The 17,549-nt window shown below is 38.9% G+C and overlaps 1 protein-coding gene across 2 annotated transcripts in view; it reads right to left on the reverse strand.

The window, feature by feature from the left end:
• The window catches only part of rxrab (retinoid x receptor, alpha b), a 96,456-nt gene that overhangs the window by 58,863 nt on the left and 20,044 nt on the right, over window positions 1–17,549 (reverse strand). Inside the window, exon 2 of one of the 2 annotated variants that reach the window (XM_089130026.1) lies at window positions 12,152–12,271. The exons of the other annotated variant lie outside the window; for it this stretch is intronic. Within the exon in view, the coding sequence (XP_088986152.1) occupies window positions 12,152–12,271 (120 nt within the window). The remainder of the gene's footprint in view (window positions 1–12,151; window positions 12,272–17,549) is intronic. 2 annotated transcript variants of the gene reach the window in all.

The raw sequence follows: 17,549 nt of genomic DNA on the forward strand, positions 1-17,549 counted from the left end.
AAAAGGTCAAGTCAAAAGGCTCCAATACAAACTTTACTAATAACAAAACAACAAACAGGTACAGGCAGGCAGGCGGGCAGAGGGTACACACACAAAAGTAACATTCTTAAGATCCAAGGACTGACTGAACTGAGGGAAACTAGTGCTGTATTCCAGGCAGGTTTTTGAGCACGTAAATCACGATTTCATACCACGACTCACGACTTCCAGGCCAGTCACGCGAAACTACCTGAGCGCAAGGAATTGTCCCAGACAGCAAACTGACATTGAATCAACGTGGAAACGACGTCTCTCATGACATTGAAACAACGTTGATTTTGCTCATCGAATTAACGTTGAACCAACGTCAGACGCGGCATTCTTCAAAGCTAAATGAAAATCGAAAATTGGTTTGCTTTCATAACGTTGAAACAACACGTTGATTTCAAGTTGATTTTCCGTTAGTTTTGAAAGAATGACGCGTCTGACGTTGGTTCAACGTTAATTCGATGAGCAAAACTATGTCAGATCAACGTTGTTTCGATGTCATATTTCCACGTTGATTCAATGTCAGTTTGCTATCTGGGGTGGTAGCTAGATGTAAACAAACCAGCATGGCGGACCTTACAGGGCTTATGCGCATAAGCCAAAGGTGCTTACTCCTTGTTTATTCGTGGGAAACTGAGGAGGACAAATGGCGCATAGGGCAAGATAAGCTGTTATATTGTCCTAAAGTGTATTCTCACCGTAAACTGCCTGCAAAAACACTGCGTCCGTAGGGGCTGCCATTGTTGTTTTTTATGTTTTTGCGGGCTATGTGATGTCAGAGCTCACAGCTGGGAGTACACCGATCTAGTACAAGTTCACGGGGGGGAAGTCACAGGTTTGACTGCCGTTACAGTGCACTTTCACGCGTATAAGGTTGGAAAAACACGGGTTACAGGGTGCCTTGAACGCAGCATTAAATACAGATACAAATGAACACTAATGAGGTGAGGAGAGGTGACAAAGATGATGATGATAAACAGGTGTGTAATGAGGAAGTGAGTTCAGGTGTGGGATTCAGACAAGAGGGATTCTGGGAAGTGTAGTGAAGATGAAGACAGGATGGTGCAGAAGATGACTGTGACATTACTCCCCCCAGCCGGAAGGCAATATCTCACGCCATGGAGCAATGGTTGGGCTGAAGGCTTATTGTGGCGTGGCAGGAAGCATCCAGGGCAGAGCTGGCAGATCAGGGGGCCAGGGCTATGCCATAAGGAACCAGCCTTCGGGTGGTAATGGCAGAGAAGATCCTTCGGGAGACCGTGAAGACCCTTCGGGTGGCCGTGGCAGAAAACATCACTTCGGGCAGCCACGGCGAGGACCTGTGGGCCTCGAGATTTCACCTAAGCCCCTTTTACACAGCTAGTTGATCCCAGGAAATTGCCGGGAAATTGCCAGAACGTCAGAAGATATTGGCTTTTGATTCGAATTTTTTCGTTTTAAATTGGACATTTAAAGCTTTAGTCTACTCACACTAAAGCTTTAAATGTCAAATTTAAAACGAACAAATTCGAATGTGGTGGCTGTTTCAGTTCACGGAGATCATGAAGCGCGCCTGTTTGTTAAAGCACAACGTTTTCTTGTTATTGTGAGTTTACGCAAATAAATGTATTTGCGAATAATGTATTATTATTTTCTGTATGACCAGAAATGAAAGAGTATTTTAAGTTGTTTCCACTGAAAGAACTGCAATGAAACTGCAAGTGTTCACATGGGCGTCTCGCAGCCTCCACACTAAGCACACACACTGGATATGCGTCAATATATTGTGTTTATGTGTGCTTTGTTCCTTTTTTGGATAAAAGCGTCTTCTACATATGCACCCTATGTTAAAATAATGATGATTATTATTATTATTTGCGGACACAGAGTTTTTGCGGAATGGACTGCCAATGTGCGTATTTTCAATTGGCAATTTCAGTTTGAAGGGTGATGGAAACGCGCCTACTTTACTGCTCTGAACTTACCACTGCGTTTTATTTCTATACATTAATTTTGTTTCAAATGAGGTCCAACCAGTTATTAAAGGTATTAAAAATTAACTCTGTATCTCGAGGTTGCGGCGCGCACACTATGCGAGTATTAACCGATAAGGGCCTCGGTTAATGAAAAACTTGAAAACGTGCAGCCCTAATCCGTACTGAAGCTGAGATCGTTCACCAGCTTTGTGGAACGGTATGCGCGTGTACATGTTTTCGGCGCGTCCGTTATACGTCTCATCCTGACGTCTTGTGTCTTCCCGGGATTTTTACGGGTTGTGTGTGAACGCACTCACAGATCCCGGCAAATCACTTGCAGTGTGAATGAACCGAAATCAAACAATCCCGGGACAAATGCTGGGTCACATTATCCGTGTATTTTCTGGAATCTCTGTGTGAAAGGGGCTCTAGTGTAACAGCGCAACGCTTCTAGGTTGTACGTCACACACATCACACACATGACCAGTGTCAGCCAATTAGTGAGCCCACATGCTGATCTACAACACAGAAGCGTTGCGCAATTACACTACGTGAAATCTCGAGGCCAACAGAGAAGGAAATGAATAGTTGAATAAAATTGTTATTTTCATTTGTTTTTTGCGTGCAAAAAGTATTCTCGACGCTTGATAAACTTAAAGATTGAGCCACTGTAGTCAATTGGACTATTTTAAAGATGTCTTTAACTTTTCTGGGCCGGCAAGTATCGATCCCTTAAGCCTATGGAGGAGTAATCCTGCTCTCAAATGTAATAAAAAATATCTTAATTTGTGTTCCGAAGATGAAAGAAGTCTTACGGGTTTGGAACAACATTACTGACAGAATTTTCATTTTGGGGTGAACTATCCCTGAACTAAGATTCTGCTGTAGTCGTCTGAAGCCTCGCTGGAGTATAGGATTAGACGGATGCTTTAGTTGACTGGAGACACGCTGAAGTGTAAACTTGGCAAACGTCAATGTCTATAGGCGCTAGAGTATTAGTATTATAGGTACGTAGTTAGGTTTAGGGAAAAAATCTACAACAGTACCCAATCTTTTTCTTCTTGTTCTTCTTCTTCAAAAAAATGTCATGTTCAACAGAAGAAAGGTTGGGAATGACATCAGGGTGAGGAAATGATGAGAAATCTCATGTTAGTCTTATAGAAAGCCATGTTATTCTCATATACGTAATTCTCAACTATCCTTTTAATTATCAAAGAAATGCCTAGAATTGACCTATAGAAATATAATGGTGGTAATATCGCACCTCTCCTCAACAAGTCTCCTCACACAATTCACGTCCATAGTACAAACTGACGTGTTTAAATACCAAACAAAACCTTAAATCTGATTGAAAAGTTGAAACCAGTAGGAAATGATGTTGATCCAAGAAATCGCTGAACATTTCCGTAGAGCAGATTGTTTAAGCTGAGCTAATATAAGCACCAGAGCCCAAGGTGATGCACCTGTTTAAAGGTCTTGCTGACTGTGTCAGATATCAGGCCAAGCATCTGCTCTCCTTGTGTCCTTGGCATGTTAAAGTAAACATTTGCTTATATTATTTGCTTTATTTGTCAGAACCATGCTAACCATGCTAATGTAAAGGCTACAGGCACAGTGTCTGTCTGATTTCAGGGCATGGGAAGCTGGTCCCTAAAACTAATGTTATCAGTTTCCTCTACAAGACTAGAGTGAATGAGACAATCAGATAAGCGTCTCTATAGCACAGAGAGAAAGCGAGCTTTCTATAAGCCACCTGCGAGATTAAGCCAGTGCTATCTGACACACTCGGCTACACGTGTTTGCACAGAGATGGACAGATATGAACTGCTGGTACAGAGAGAACTGCTCAGCGTCCAGGGGCCAGGGAAAGAGCATGCATTAGTCTAAATGACACAGTGAACATACAGTGGCAACATGTCAGGAAAGATCACAGACCCGACATGCTTTGAATTCAATGCTGATTGATTGACTAATGAATTAAAGTTTTATTAAATATGGTCTAGTATTATTGAGTGACCTTTTTATAAGATAAGACTCAGATCTAAAAGTCTGTTCATCAAGTCTAAAAGGGAAATTCCTAAACTGTGGTATGTCTTCTAGAGGGGGTATCTGGTACGATTTTAGATTTGGAAAAATATCAAAATGACTAATCATGACTAATGTTTTTCCCCCCAGTTTATTTTCAAATAAAGAAAACTTTATCTGTCTAAGGGTTAAAAACATAATTTTCATTACTTGAAATTATGTATATAAATTATATATATAATATGATTTCCATTACACAAGAGTAGATTCATGCTGATTTGTAGGCGTTCGCCAAGATAAGCACAAACTAAGACGTTGCTTTGCAGTAAACTATGCTTCTCCATCCATTTACTTTTTTCCATATGGTGGTCTCCCCTTCTGTCCGGCGTTAACGGCTGCCTTGTACTTGCCGCGTCAGCACACACGACGGCTGCAACTATGATCTTCCCAGTGGACCAGCACCACAACCGTCTGGATTGAGCCGAGTAGGGGACATCTCTAGGGTCTTCAAGTGGGCACCTTTCATCCTCAGTGTTTCATCGACTAGCCTACGACACCTCAAAAGGGTCGACAGTGACTCTGGCATTCCCAGAGTCGCCCCCCTCCGTCCCCCACTCAACTCAGAGACCTCTATATCCCTCCTGCAGCTGAGACCTAACCACAATCTCACAATCTCTTCGCAACCCAACCATACGTGCCAACCCGTTTGACTAAGTCTGTCGAGCCCCGCTCTTGCGTTAAAGCAGTTTCAGTGGCAAAAGTTCCTTATGGCATAGCACCTACCGCAAAACACAATATTAGCCCAAACGTCATTCACTAAATATACACAGGAACGTAATGACTATGTATAAAAACATTTCTCATTTTCGTTTAGTTTAAAACTTAAAAAAAACATCTAAACATTATATATATATATGTATATATGAAGAGTTCAGATGCAAAAGCCTCTAAGTGCCATTTGAAATTTTCTTCTAGAATGATAATTTTTATCAAGCTTGTATATTTAAGTTCAGTGATTTCACTTAAATGGCAATGATAATTACCTATTAATTGTTATTTAAGTGAAATTACTGAACTTAAATATACAAGTTTGATAAAAATCATCATTAAAGAAGAAAATTTGGTCCCACTTTATATTACGTGGCTTTAAGTACTATGTACTTACATTGAAATTAATAATTTGATACAATGGACTTATTGTGTGCATACATGTTTTTACATTGTACTTACATTTACAAAATTCCAGCATGTAATTACAGCAATAATTAATTTATGTAACTACATTTGTAATTACACAGTTGACCCTCCCCTCACACCTTAACCTACCCTTAAACCGACCCATACCACCACACCTGTCCCTAACCTTACCCGTATCACACCTCAATAGCAGCAAAAGTGTTTTATAATACAACAGGAACACAATAATACCATGTACTTATTGTTCAATGTAAGTACATAGTACTTAAAGCCACTTAATATAAAGTGGGACCGAAAATTTAAAATGGCATTTAGAGGCTTTTGCATCTGAACTCTTCATATATATATATATATGATAAAAAAGAACATGTATGTGTGCAAAACTAAATTAAAATTTAATTAAATGATTAAATGTTTCATTACATTTGATTGATCTCCAGAAGCCTGAAATGTAATTAACTCTAAGTAGTACTTTCAATAATAGTAATGCTTGGCGTATATCAAGCATCACTAAGCAGATGAATAATAGACACATACAGCCTATGGTTTGAGTAGAAAGAAGAATCACTTCCATCAGCAACACACAGAAGCTTCATGTCTGCTTTTTTGATGTGTGCTGTACATTACAAGCTTCTCCCTGCAAAGCCAGACAATAAACCATCATCTCTACAAACCCCTTTATTCCCTCTTTCTGCTTTAAATCGAGACAGTAGATATCTTGTCATTCTCTCTCAGTCTATCCCTGCAGGAAGATTACAGGCTGCCCCACTTTTTAGGTTGCAAAAACACAAAGATGCACACACACATTCTTGCACAATCACCGGTGGGATTGGATGGCTGGCCTGGTGCCCTGAGAACTGGAGCCTATACTGTGCATCTGCCAATCTGAGCCCAACAAGCTGTTTTAGGGGGGAGGCATGTGCATTTAATTTCATTCTCACAGACCATCAATGTCCTGCAAAAAGCCCAATATAAACCTCAGTCACTAAAGAGTCTTCTGAAAAAAGCCTTTGTCACATTGCTCTTGTTAAAAGATCAAGAGAAGAGGAACTATTTCCACATTTTCAAAGCAAAAAGCAAGGATTCAAAATGAAAAATTATATTGTTTTTGATACAGATGAGTGATTTGTGTTCATTTTCCTCTATCTCTTCCTTTTGAATGAAGTAAAAAAAAAAAAAAAAAAAACAACAACTGATGAGTGCAGTTTAACTTTGGACGTCAGAAATGAGATAATATTTCATTGTGACAGTGCCAGAGAGATAAAGAGCTCAGCGAGACCTCGGGAGCTGATTACAGCTGATACAGCTCCAGGACTGATAGCTTCCCTCCAGCTTCTGTGTTGTTAGTCGCTCCTTTCAATGCCATGTGTGTGTATGTGTGTGTGTGTGTGTCTGTGTGTGTGCACTATCTCCAGAGAGTCAAAATTATGCAGTTAGATTGGATACTTAGATTTGCACCAAATTGCTGCTTTTGAGCAGGTTCATGTTGTTGTTTTTACCTAAACTTTTTTTTTTTTTTTTTTATTGAAACAGATCTTTGTTGTTTTGAAAAATGTTTCATAAAACTGTGTTTCATGTATGGATTTAGTTTTATTCTTGTCTTTCAATCTAAAATCCAGTAGCCTACAGAAATATTACATATCGTCGCTGTCGAGAGCAAACCTCGTATCTCCATATTTTTTTGTTTTCCATTATTCATTACTATTGGTTACCCTTTACATTTATCTGTGGGTTATGCAAATATTTAACCAATGAATATTATTAAAAAGAGCCTATGACTAAACCTTGCATCTCCATTGGATCCTTAATCTGATGGGAAAATCTGATAAATCCACCCCGACTCTATCGTGAATGATGTAACGCACGCAGTTTGGACCATCTCTGCTTGTGTGTAACTGGTTCTTTGAAAACATTAACGTCAGCAGCGTCTTACATCAGCAGCGTCACTGAACACAGCTTGACAACAGAACCGGAAGAGAATACAGTGCTGAATAAAGTCGTAGTGTTTGTTATTTTTGGGCCACAATGTATTTCCAATGCTTCAAAACATTCTAACTAACCCACTGATGTCGCATGGACTACTTAGGTGATGTCTTATTTCCTTTCTGGACAAGGACAGTACCGTACATACATTTTCAATGGAGGGACAGAAAACTCTCGGACTAAATCAAAAATATCTTAAACTGTGTTCTGAAGATGAACGGGGGTCTTATGGGCTTGGAACGACATGAGGGCGAGTCATTAATGACATAATTTTCATTTTTGGGTGATAAAAATTTAACACAATGCACATACAACCTCAGATGCGGCCATTCCAATGGTTGACGAACACATAGCCTTAATTCTGTACTAAATTCTCAGAAATTCGCTTGTCAAATACCTTATAACTCCATTTGAGCTTGGTTTTTGTAAATTAATAATTTAATGAGTCGTCCAAGTGTCTGAACATATGTAAAGCCACAATGTCAACGTTGACAACACAGTGTTTAATCATTTTAAAAATACAGTGTTTTTTTTTTTTCTCCATTTCCTGAAAAGTAGCATTTTTGGAGATACAAGGTTTCCAAAATTTAAAATCATCTAAATTTAGAGTGAATTAAAATAAAACTTTTAAATATTTATTTTGTGAAAATGATGTACTGTGAGAGATTTTTGCACAAATTATGACTGTTAGTCATGAAGGACTATTATCATTAACTAAATCCATAAAAAAAATGCAATTACTTGTAATACAATAAACATTAACCAAAATAAAATAAAATATAAAACTCAATTTATTAAACATAAATAAATTGTGTAAATTTATTTATTTACAATTTATTTCAGCTATAGTTGCAAGCAACATTTATCATTTTTGTTTAGTTTAAAGAGCCCTTATCATAGCATTTGAAATGTTCCTATTTTTGTTTTGGGAGTTCCCAAAAACAGTTTAACGTGCATGCAAGGATAAAAAACACTTTATTTGTCTTATAATATGCATTTATATTTAACTGATTTGCTCAACGACTCCCAAATGATTCATTTGACGATTCATTTTCCCAAACACCTCCTTTGAGTGACGCGAATCAGCGGCGATTGGTCAAAAGACCCAGTCAGTTGTTATTGGTAAACCGTAAGCAGAGAATGTCGGCAACGGAACGTCCATAACCAGGATTATAGCTTGTCAAGTGTTGAAAATGGTATATAGTGTTTGAACAAACGTGTCAGAAAAAGTGCACTTTCCACACGGTCCCTTACTCGCGTCTCCGTCAAGAGCAAGCTTTCCCGGCGAAACTCACATTGTGGCGGCTTTTGAGGGACAGTGGTTATTATATAGAGCGAAGTCATATTTGGCTAAGTCATTTAGGAGGTAATTGCCATTTTTCAATGAATGTCTGGTGAATATCAAAAACAAAACTTACTTTACCCCGCTTAGAAGCTGCGCGGAGTATACACAACACACACAACACAATATAACTATATTGTGCATGCTACAGAAAACATAACAGCAAACATTATTAATAATACTTACAGATTGTGATTCGGAGGAGGACGAACCTGATCCATATACACCGGATACTGAGCCCTCCTTCGGGAACAACCGGCTTACAAATCCACATTTGAATTCATTTATGTTTTTGAATGATTCGTCATTAAAATGATGAGAACACAAAGTTCGGGCTATATCGTTGCAAATATGAAATCTGACCACTGATTCTTCACATGATCGTCCCTGGGCAATGAAAACAAGTGGCTGAACTGTTTTTGCAATGTAGAACACAGCGTCTTCTCGACATGACGGTATTCAGCTGAAGTTTTTGAATGTGTTCTAGACTAGACTTGACAAGTTTACACTCCCGCCTGCGCGCGCAGTTGTTGGGAGCGGCCAATGAGCTAATGTTTTGTATCTACGTCACGACGAAACAGACTCGTTTCAAAAACAATTCATTTAATAGACTCAGAGTCGACTCTCACTTTTGAAAGACAATAACTTTATATACGGTGCACTTTCAGATATAAATCTTTGCAGGATGTTTTTATTCCCTTAGAGCTATATTCCACACTACATGAACAGTCATTTTCAAAAATCCATGATAGGTGCTCTTTAAGGTAAAGTACTAAAATAAGACTAAACCTTAATAAATCAACATTGAAATGCAAAAATAAAATTAATCATAAATATTACCAAAAACTATAATAGTATATCAATGATGCTAAAATAACGCTGCCCTCAGACATTGTGTCATTTCCATCAGAATCAACAATTTTGCTAATTTACTTTTATCAAAAGTTGCTACTTTGTCTAAAAAAGTAACAACAGTGTCAATGAAGAGCCATATGGTTAATATCATTCAGAATAATATTTGTATTGTGTATTGTTTCCAATAAAGCTGTAATTCTTATCAAATTGTGCTAAAGTTGTGAACATTTTTATTTAGCTGTGTATGTAGCATACACAAAATGCTAACTATTAAATGACCATTAGCATTACCAAAGACAAGGATGATGTTATTTGAAAAATGCTGTGTTAAACTATTTACATTTTCAATTTCATGTCAGCTCAACAATCATTTTTTTTAAAGCATATCTCAATGCCAGCAAAATATTTAGTTTTCTCTCACAGGCTTCTTTAGTCACTTTATTCACCCAACAGATTACACATGTGATGTAGCTCAGCCTGCTGTGACACCTCGGTCTGCTTTATGGAGACAACTGCTTCGATCATCAGGAAGAAATTAGCGGAGCGCTAAGCAACTCAATCTTATTGGCTGCCGGGCCCGTCCGCTCCATTTGAGGTCAGCCCAGACATTCCAATGGATAATCTTTTCCATCCCTCCACTCTCTTGTCTTTCTCTCTCTCTCTCTCTCACACACACTCAGTCTATTTTCCTCAAAGAGCAACTCCAGCACAAGGCTGGCTTTGTGTAGCCTCTTCTTTCTTACTCAGTCAGTGTGATTTAAGTGAACCGTGTGGAGCTGAAATACATATCTGCCTTGGTTCCAAGTTTCCCTGCACCTTCCAGTAAGTTATTTTCTATAGCAAGCTAGTAATATGAAGCCTCTGAATTAGGGCCATCACCACATCACAAAGCTTCTGGAGAGTAGCTGAGCTATGTTTGCTTCTGGAGCTTCGCCCACTTTTCCCAGCATCCCATTCTTTGTTCTGCTCGCTCTCTCTGAACTTGCAACAAAAGGCTGTAATTATGGTGGGCACAAACCAGAGAGAAAGAGCGATATTATAGCATTCTCTCACACTTCAAATATGCCTGCTCGCTAGAAGTTACAGGAACCCGTTTTGATTTATGCCAGCTGTGGAAATGACAGCTGCTGTGAACTTCTGGAATGGTCGTTTTGATGCAACCCACATATCTCATGCATTCTGAATCACAATATTTACACAAGTCCTCATGTTAAACGCCTGAGATACACATCCTCGCCAAAACATACCGTTGAGTGATCGCACTAAAGACTAGCTTTAATGTGCTATATACTAACTGTTAACACTTTATAATAAATTTCCATTTGTTGATATTAGTTGACTACATCAGATGACATGATCAATATAGGCATCTAAAGCATTATAAATCTGAGCTGAGGTTAATTTCTACATTTACTAATACATTATTTCAATCAAAAGTTGCATCTTTAATTAAATTTATTTTATTTTATTTTTTGATTATAATAACAGATACTAATAAATTAATATCTGAGATTATTTAATGGACCTGAGCTAACATGACCTAATAATGAACCTAACACTTTATTTAACAGTGTCCTTGTTACATGTTGAATAGGGTTGGGTATCGAGAATCGAGTATCGATTGGAACCGAGACTAAATTTTCGTTTTTCCCGGAATCGTTCAAAAGTTAAAATTTCGATTCCTAGTTTCGATATTCACAGTCCACCGAGCGGAAGAAGAAACCGCTGAACAACACCAACGAAGAAGCGTCTACCGGAAGTGTTGGCATAACCACGCAAGTCGAACATGAGTACCTTACGTCGGCGATCCAAAGTGTGGCTTCACTTTTCTAAAAATAAGGAAATCTCGGCAAAATGCAAAATTTGTGACAAAAGGAGTATTTTTACAGAAGGAGTATTTCCTTCAGAAAGGCCGTTGGTTAGCAAGGTTAGCTAAACTTTTTTGACCCTGCCTCTTAAAAGAATCGGAATCGAGAATCGTTAGGAACCGGAATCGAAACAAGGAATCGGAATCGGAATCGTTCAAATTCAAACGATACCCAACCCTAATGTTGAATGTACTTATATAGTAATAACAGTAAATTATGCATAATTACAAGCAACTAACTCTAAACCAAACTCTAATCCTAACCCAATCCTAATGCATTAATATATCTCAGTACTTAAATTCAAAACCTGAACTGTGGCGGTCAAACATTAACTAACATTAACAAAGATTGATAAATACTGTAACAGATGTAATGCTCAGCTAGTTTGCTAGTTAATCAATTAAGTTGAAAATATAAAATATATTCTCCGGAAGAGATAATTGACTTTAAATAAGCAACAAGCCTGGGGGAAAACAAACTTGCTGTACATTAGCTGAAAACCATCTGAGAACAAAGAGATCTACAACATGTGAATTCTGGGAATAAGACCGGTGAAACATGTCCATTACTGTAGGGGCCAGGGGGAGACACTCACTATATGGGCTTTGTTGTAACATGTTTGAAGCAGAAACTATTTCTCATGAGTGAAACTGTATCTTGAGTTCTGCTCGGGAATGACAGAACGAGACATCCTACACTTGGAATAAAGACTGATTTTGCCCTACAGCGTTGAATCGCTGACGATATGCATGGATGATCCAGCACTGTAGGGCAAGATCAGTTCAACGCGACTGTGCTAACACAAACCAGATGGCTTTCAGAATTAAAATTCTGATCCGGTGTGTTTATGTGGCAAGCGCAGGTGCTCTGATGTGTATGCATGTGAATGTGTTTTATACCTGTGGATATCCTGCACTGCTGTAGCGGGTACGCCCCCATGAAGCCAGAGCAGCCATTGGGCGAACTGCCAGCGTCGCCCGACCAGCTCCGCGCTACTGTGCAGGGGTTTTTCAGGAGCCCTGTGTGTGTGTGACACAAGAGAAGTGGGTGAAAGTCACTCACTTGCTATTTAATCAGGTGAGGATTTCACACCAATATGTGAAAGTAAACATTACACTTTACTCAAATATGTTATGGATGGATATCACAGTATTCAATAAACTATAAGCTTATATGAGAGCATATGGGAAAATAATTGCTCAAATGTAGCTCTCTGGAAACGTAATGCGAGTTTATGTAGACATCAGCCATAGTCTTGATATGTCTCTTATTAAAGTCTTTAAGATAAATACATTTAGAAACCAATAAAACAATATTTGACATTCAATAAAAGCACACAGATATACACAATGGATGTTGATGGCATAACTCAGATGATTTGGTTTTGGAAGAAACTGATGAGAAAGCTTGAGCTTGAATTGATTTTTATTTGCAAATCTGAACATAGTTTGAGACATTATTGAGATCTCTAATGAAGCATGTGAGATAATGTCATGTGTGGGTGTAATATAGAGCATTAATAAGGATAAGAGAAACAAAAACAGCCTTTGATAATTCATCCAAATAGGGAGCATACAGGAGATAGCAGGATGTCACATTTTGCCATTTTTCTGGTTTCGTTTTCATATTGGACTTTCTCCCGTTTCCTGCGTTCCTTTGTTCCGGCCAGTCATCATTTCCATGGACACCCATTTAACAATCACCTGATAGTCTTTGAATTAATCACCATTGTGTATTTAAGTTCCTAATTTCCTTCGTTCGTTGTCTGGTATTGTCTTATGTTTTTGTGTTGCCTTCTGTCCTGTGGATTACCTGCGTTTGTATTAATTAACATTTAATATTCTTGATCATCTTAGTCAGACCTAAAACATTACAGAACACCAGACCAAAGAAAAATGGATGTAGTATGTAGCAGAACTCATCACACTAGCCTGTAAAGGGCTCTTGATATTGGATTATTCTGCTCGCTTTTGCCAGCTCGCCCAACAGTATCATTTTGATGACGAGATGCTGAAATCTGGATTGGAGTGAACTTTTCCAGCCCTCCTAATTTACCTCATTTGGGAAGTGGAACATGAAGAGAAGCCATCCTCAGGTGTCTGCAGAACACGTATCTCCAGCTAATGCCATCACTCATGGCCACTGCTGACACAAACCCCACTGCCACCGTGGATACAGAACCCGAGCCCAAAATAGACCAGGTGCCATGGACAAAGAGGCAGAAACGATGCCCACTACGGACCCAGAGCTCCCAGCCCTGTCCATCCCAGAATGGAAGCCTGCCATCCTGTCTGACTATGTGCTTGAGCCGGTTGTAAGTAACTTCTGAACAAGGAATTTCAGTGGAGCTTGAAGAGTACAATCTGCCTCCATTGATTTGTTTTCACATCCAGCTCAAAGCCTGCATCGCCACTGATGAAAAGCCCACCCACCCAGCCTCCCCCTCCCGCCTCCTCAGACGTCTCCTCTGGACGCCTGCCCTCTAATCTCTTGTCTTCTCCTTTATTGGTTCAACCCTTCAAGTTGGATCTGCCACGAATCTTCTGCTCACCAGCTCTGCCTTGGTAAGCGGATTGACTGGGTTCACTGGACTCCTTTGTCCCTCCAGCTCCACTTTGGTTAGACCTCATCCTGCCAGCGACACAGACTTCCGGGACACCAGCTGCAATTTACCCCTTAGGCTCTGCTTTCCCTCTTGCTCTGCCTTGGTCCTTGTTCGCGTCGGCTCCGCCTCAGTCCTCCAGCACCCAGCCTGCCCTTTACTGTATTGGGTATACGCCCAAAACACATTCATTGATGCTGACTGCAGGAATGTCCACCATAGCTGTTGCCCTTGAGTAGAATGTTATTTTTTCTACCATAAGCCGTCTCCAAAGGCGTTTCAGAGAATTTGGCAGTACATACCAGCCTCACAAGCGCAGACCACATGTAACCACACCAACCCAGGACCTCCACATGCAGCATCTTCACCTCCAAGATCAACTGAGACCAGCCACCCTGCTGCAGCTGCTGCAACAATCGGTTTGCATAACTAAAGAATTTCTGCACAAACTGTCAGAAACCATCTCAGGGAAGCTCATCTGCATGGTCATCAGTGTTGTGCAAGTTACTTCCAAACTGTAATACATTAGGTATTACTTGTTACTGTTATTTAAAAGTAATTCATTACCTTACAATATTACTGCCTCAGAATTGTAATGCGTTACATTACTCATGTATTACTCTGAGTTACTTTTACCAAAATAACTACAGAAGTAGAACTGTGGCTGTAACTACATTCATGCGTGACAAAAAATAGGAGGCAAAATATATTTTTTGTAATTCTGTTAATTACACTGCGCAAATCGGATGAGGAAGGGTTGGCTGTCCAGTCTCCATAGAACTTAAAATATTCATTTTATTTTAGTTTTCGTGTTCGCATTTATGAGGAAAAAACAAATTTACAGACGCGACCGCTCTGAACTGGCACTAAAAGACTGCTTTAAAACTTTCACATAGTCTGTTGCCTTTAAGAAGTAAAAGCAGACAATAGCCTATTAGATAAGGCGCGGGGGTGTGCTGGTGCGCGTCTCATAAATAGCCAATAGGCTATACCGAAACTCAGCGTATAAGTATAGCCTACTCCACAGACCTGAAAAATATATCTATACTGAAATGTCTACTTGTAAACAGAACAATCCAAAATGAAAGAAAACAGACTGCTCTCTGCTTATGAAATGAAATGTGCATTTCGCTATACAGATATATCAGCCTTTATTTACAAACTTGGACAACACTCGTGGCTATTGACTGACCACGAACAGGTAACTTATTTTTTTTTTACAATTAAAACTAAAAGTCAAGCCTCACTGTAATACAAATGTAATACAAGCCTCACTGAACATGTAATGAGTAAAATATTACTGAAAATTGATTAGTAATGCCTTACACTACTGCGTTACAGCAAAAAGTAATATGTTACTGTAATGTATTACTTTTGTAATGCGTTACTCCCAACACTGATGGTCATCATTCTTGCTCGTCGTCCCATTGTTGTGGCATTCATCCACGACCATTACCTCATGTTGCAGCATGATAATGCAAGGCCCCAATACAGGTCCAATACAGGACCTGTAAGGTCCAATACAGTAAAACTACACATTTTAGAGTGTCCGTTTATTGTGACCAGCCTAAGGCCATGTCCACACTAATACGTTTTCGTTTGAAAACGTATATTTTTCTCTCCGTTTTGGCCTTCCGTCCACACTGAGACGCCGTTTTAAGTCAACAAAAACGTATCGTTTGGAAAACGCTCGCCAAAGTGGATAAATTTGAAAACGCCGTTTTCGCGTTGTAGTGTGGACAGTGAAACCGGAGGTATTTCAAAACGATGACGCAAGTTTAGTCATGTGATCCATGTAGTACCAATAGATATTCATGTTTATCGGTATTGTGCCTGTTATCCCAGACAGCAAACTGACATTGAATCAACGTGGAAACGACGTCTCTCATGACATTGAAACAACGTTAATTTTGCTCATCGAATTAACGTTGAACCAACGTCAGACGCGGCATTCTTCAAAGCTAAATGAAATTCGAAAATTGGTTTGCTTTCATAACGTTGAAACAACGCGTTGATTGCAAGTTGATTTTCCGTTAGTTTTGAAAAAATGACGCGTCTGACGTTGGTTCAACGTTAATTCGATGAGCAAAACAATGTCAGATCAACGTTGTTTCGATGTCATATTTCCACGTTGATTCAATGTCAGTTTGCTATCTGGGATGTGATATTTATTTTTACACTATTGCTAAAATATGTTACTTTCTATGTTACTTACATAGCACCGCACTGCAAAGATGACAGATAATGTAGCTTACTCACATTTGCTGTCCTGCGGCAAAACAGGAGAGCAGTTGGGTTTTAGACCAAACATATGGTGACTGAATGCGACCTGGACGCATCTGTGATGGTGAGATATTTTGCCAAATAAAATTATCCTGTTATTGTGCGATAACATTATTATTCATTTTCCCATCTGTATCATCTCAGTGAGCTTTTGTGAAGTTTCACGCATGCGCAGTAAAGTGAATTTAGTAGTTTCTCATCCACACTGAAACGTCGGAAAACGCCTGAAAACGCTAGTGTGGATGGAGAGCGTTTTTAAACGAAAACCCCGTTTTCAAATCTATCCGGATTAATGTGGACGTAGCCTAAGACACACCTGTTTAATAATCATACTGTCTAATCAGCATCTTAATATGCCACACCTGTGAGGTGGATGGATTATCTCAGTAAAGGAGAAGTGCTAACTAAAACAGATTTAGACAGATTTAAGAACAATATTTGAGAGAAATGGGCCTTTTGTGTACATAGAGAAAGTCATATATCTTTGAGTTCAGTCTAACTAGGGAACTAGGGAAAATGGGAATGGAGAAAACAGAGTGAAAACAAAACAAAAACAGGACATAAAGCACAACTGTTTCAGATATTTAGGGAAAGATTGATTTCCCTTTGCTCTTTATTTAATCTAGATGTTGTTAAGGAGAGATTTTGCATATTAGAGGGATCATATGTGAATTTTCTTTACTGAAGGAATGTCTGTATAAATTTGGTACTACATGTCTCCTAATTGCAGTTTTATTTCTTATTTTAAAATTCATTTCATAATTACTTTATTTTACTTTTATTTTAGGGTTTGTCTCGCACAAAGTAAGAATGTTAGAAACATGCTTAATCATTTATGTGAATTACTTACAATTTTTATTAACTTTTTGAAGTGTCAAAGTAATGGATAAACGGACTTTCGATGGGTGGCACAGAAATCTCTCATATTTTCAAATATATCTTAATTTGTATTTTAAAAGATGTGTTATGGGTTTGTAACAACTAACAACATGAGGGTGAGTAAATTATGAATTTGGGAAAAATGTGTTAATTTTTAGGTGAACTATCCCTTTAAGGCATAAAATGGGCTTCCATGCTTGAACACTTAATTGAAACATCTGTAATCAACGAGTGCCCTTTTCTAAATGCTACACACATTTCAACAGTTCTGTAGTGTCAGTTGTGTAGCATGTAAAACCGGAAATCGTTTTTATGAGAAAGACCCATGTGAGAATGTTTGTGACTGAATGTGTGTGGCCCATGCAACATATCTCTGATTGATATGGAAATAACTTGACCTCCAGATGTTTCATTTGTTCGCTAGTAAAATTGCAAGTGCCTCATTTTCATCTGTTTCTGAATATGAACTTTCAGACCACCCAATATTCTGACTCCCTATGACCTTGAGCAACAAAGGACACCTAGTCACACAC

The sequence above is a fragment of the Pimephales promelas genome, chromosome 4 (assembly GCF_988280905.1).
Source record: "Pimephales promelas chromosome 4, fPimPro1.hap1.1, whole genome shotgun sequence".
NCBI classification, from domain to species: Eukaryota; Metazoa; Chordata; class Actinopteri; order Cypriniformes; family Leuciscidae; genus Pimephales; species Pimephales promelas.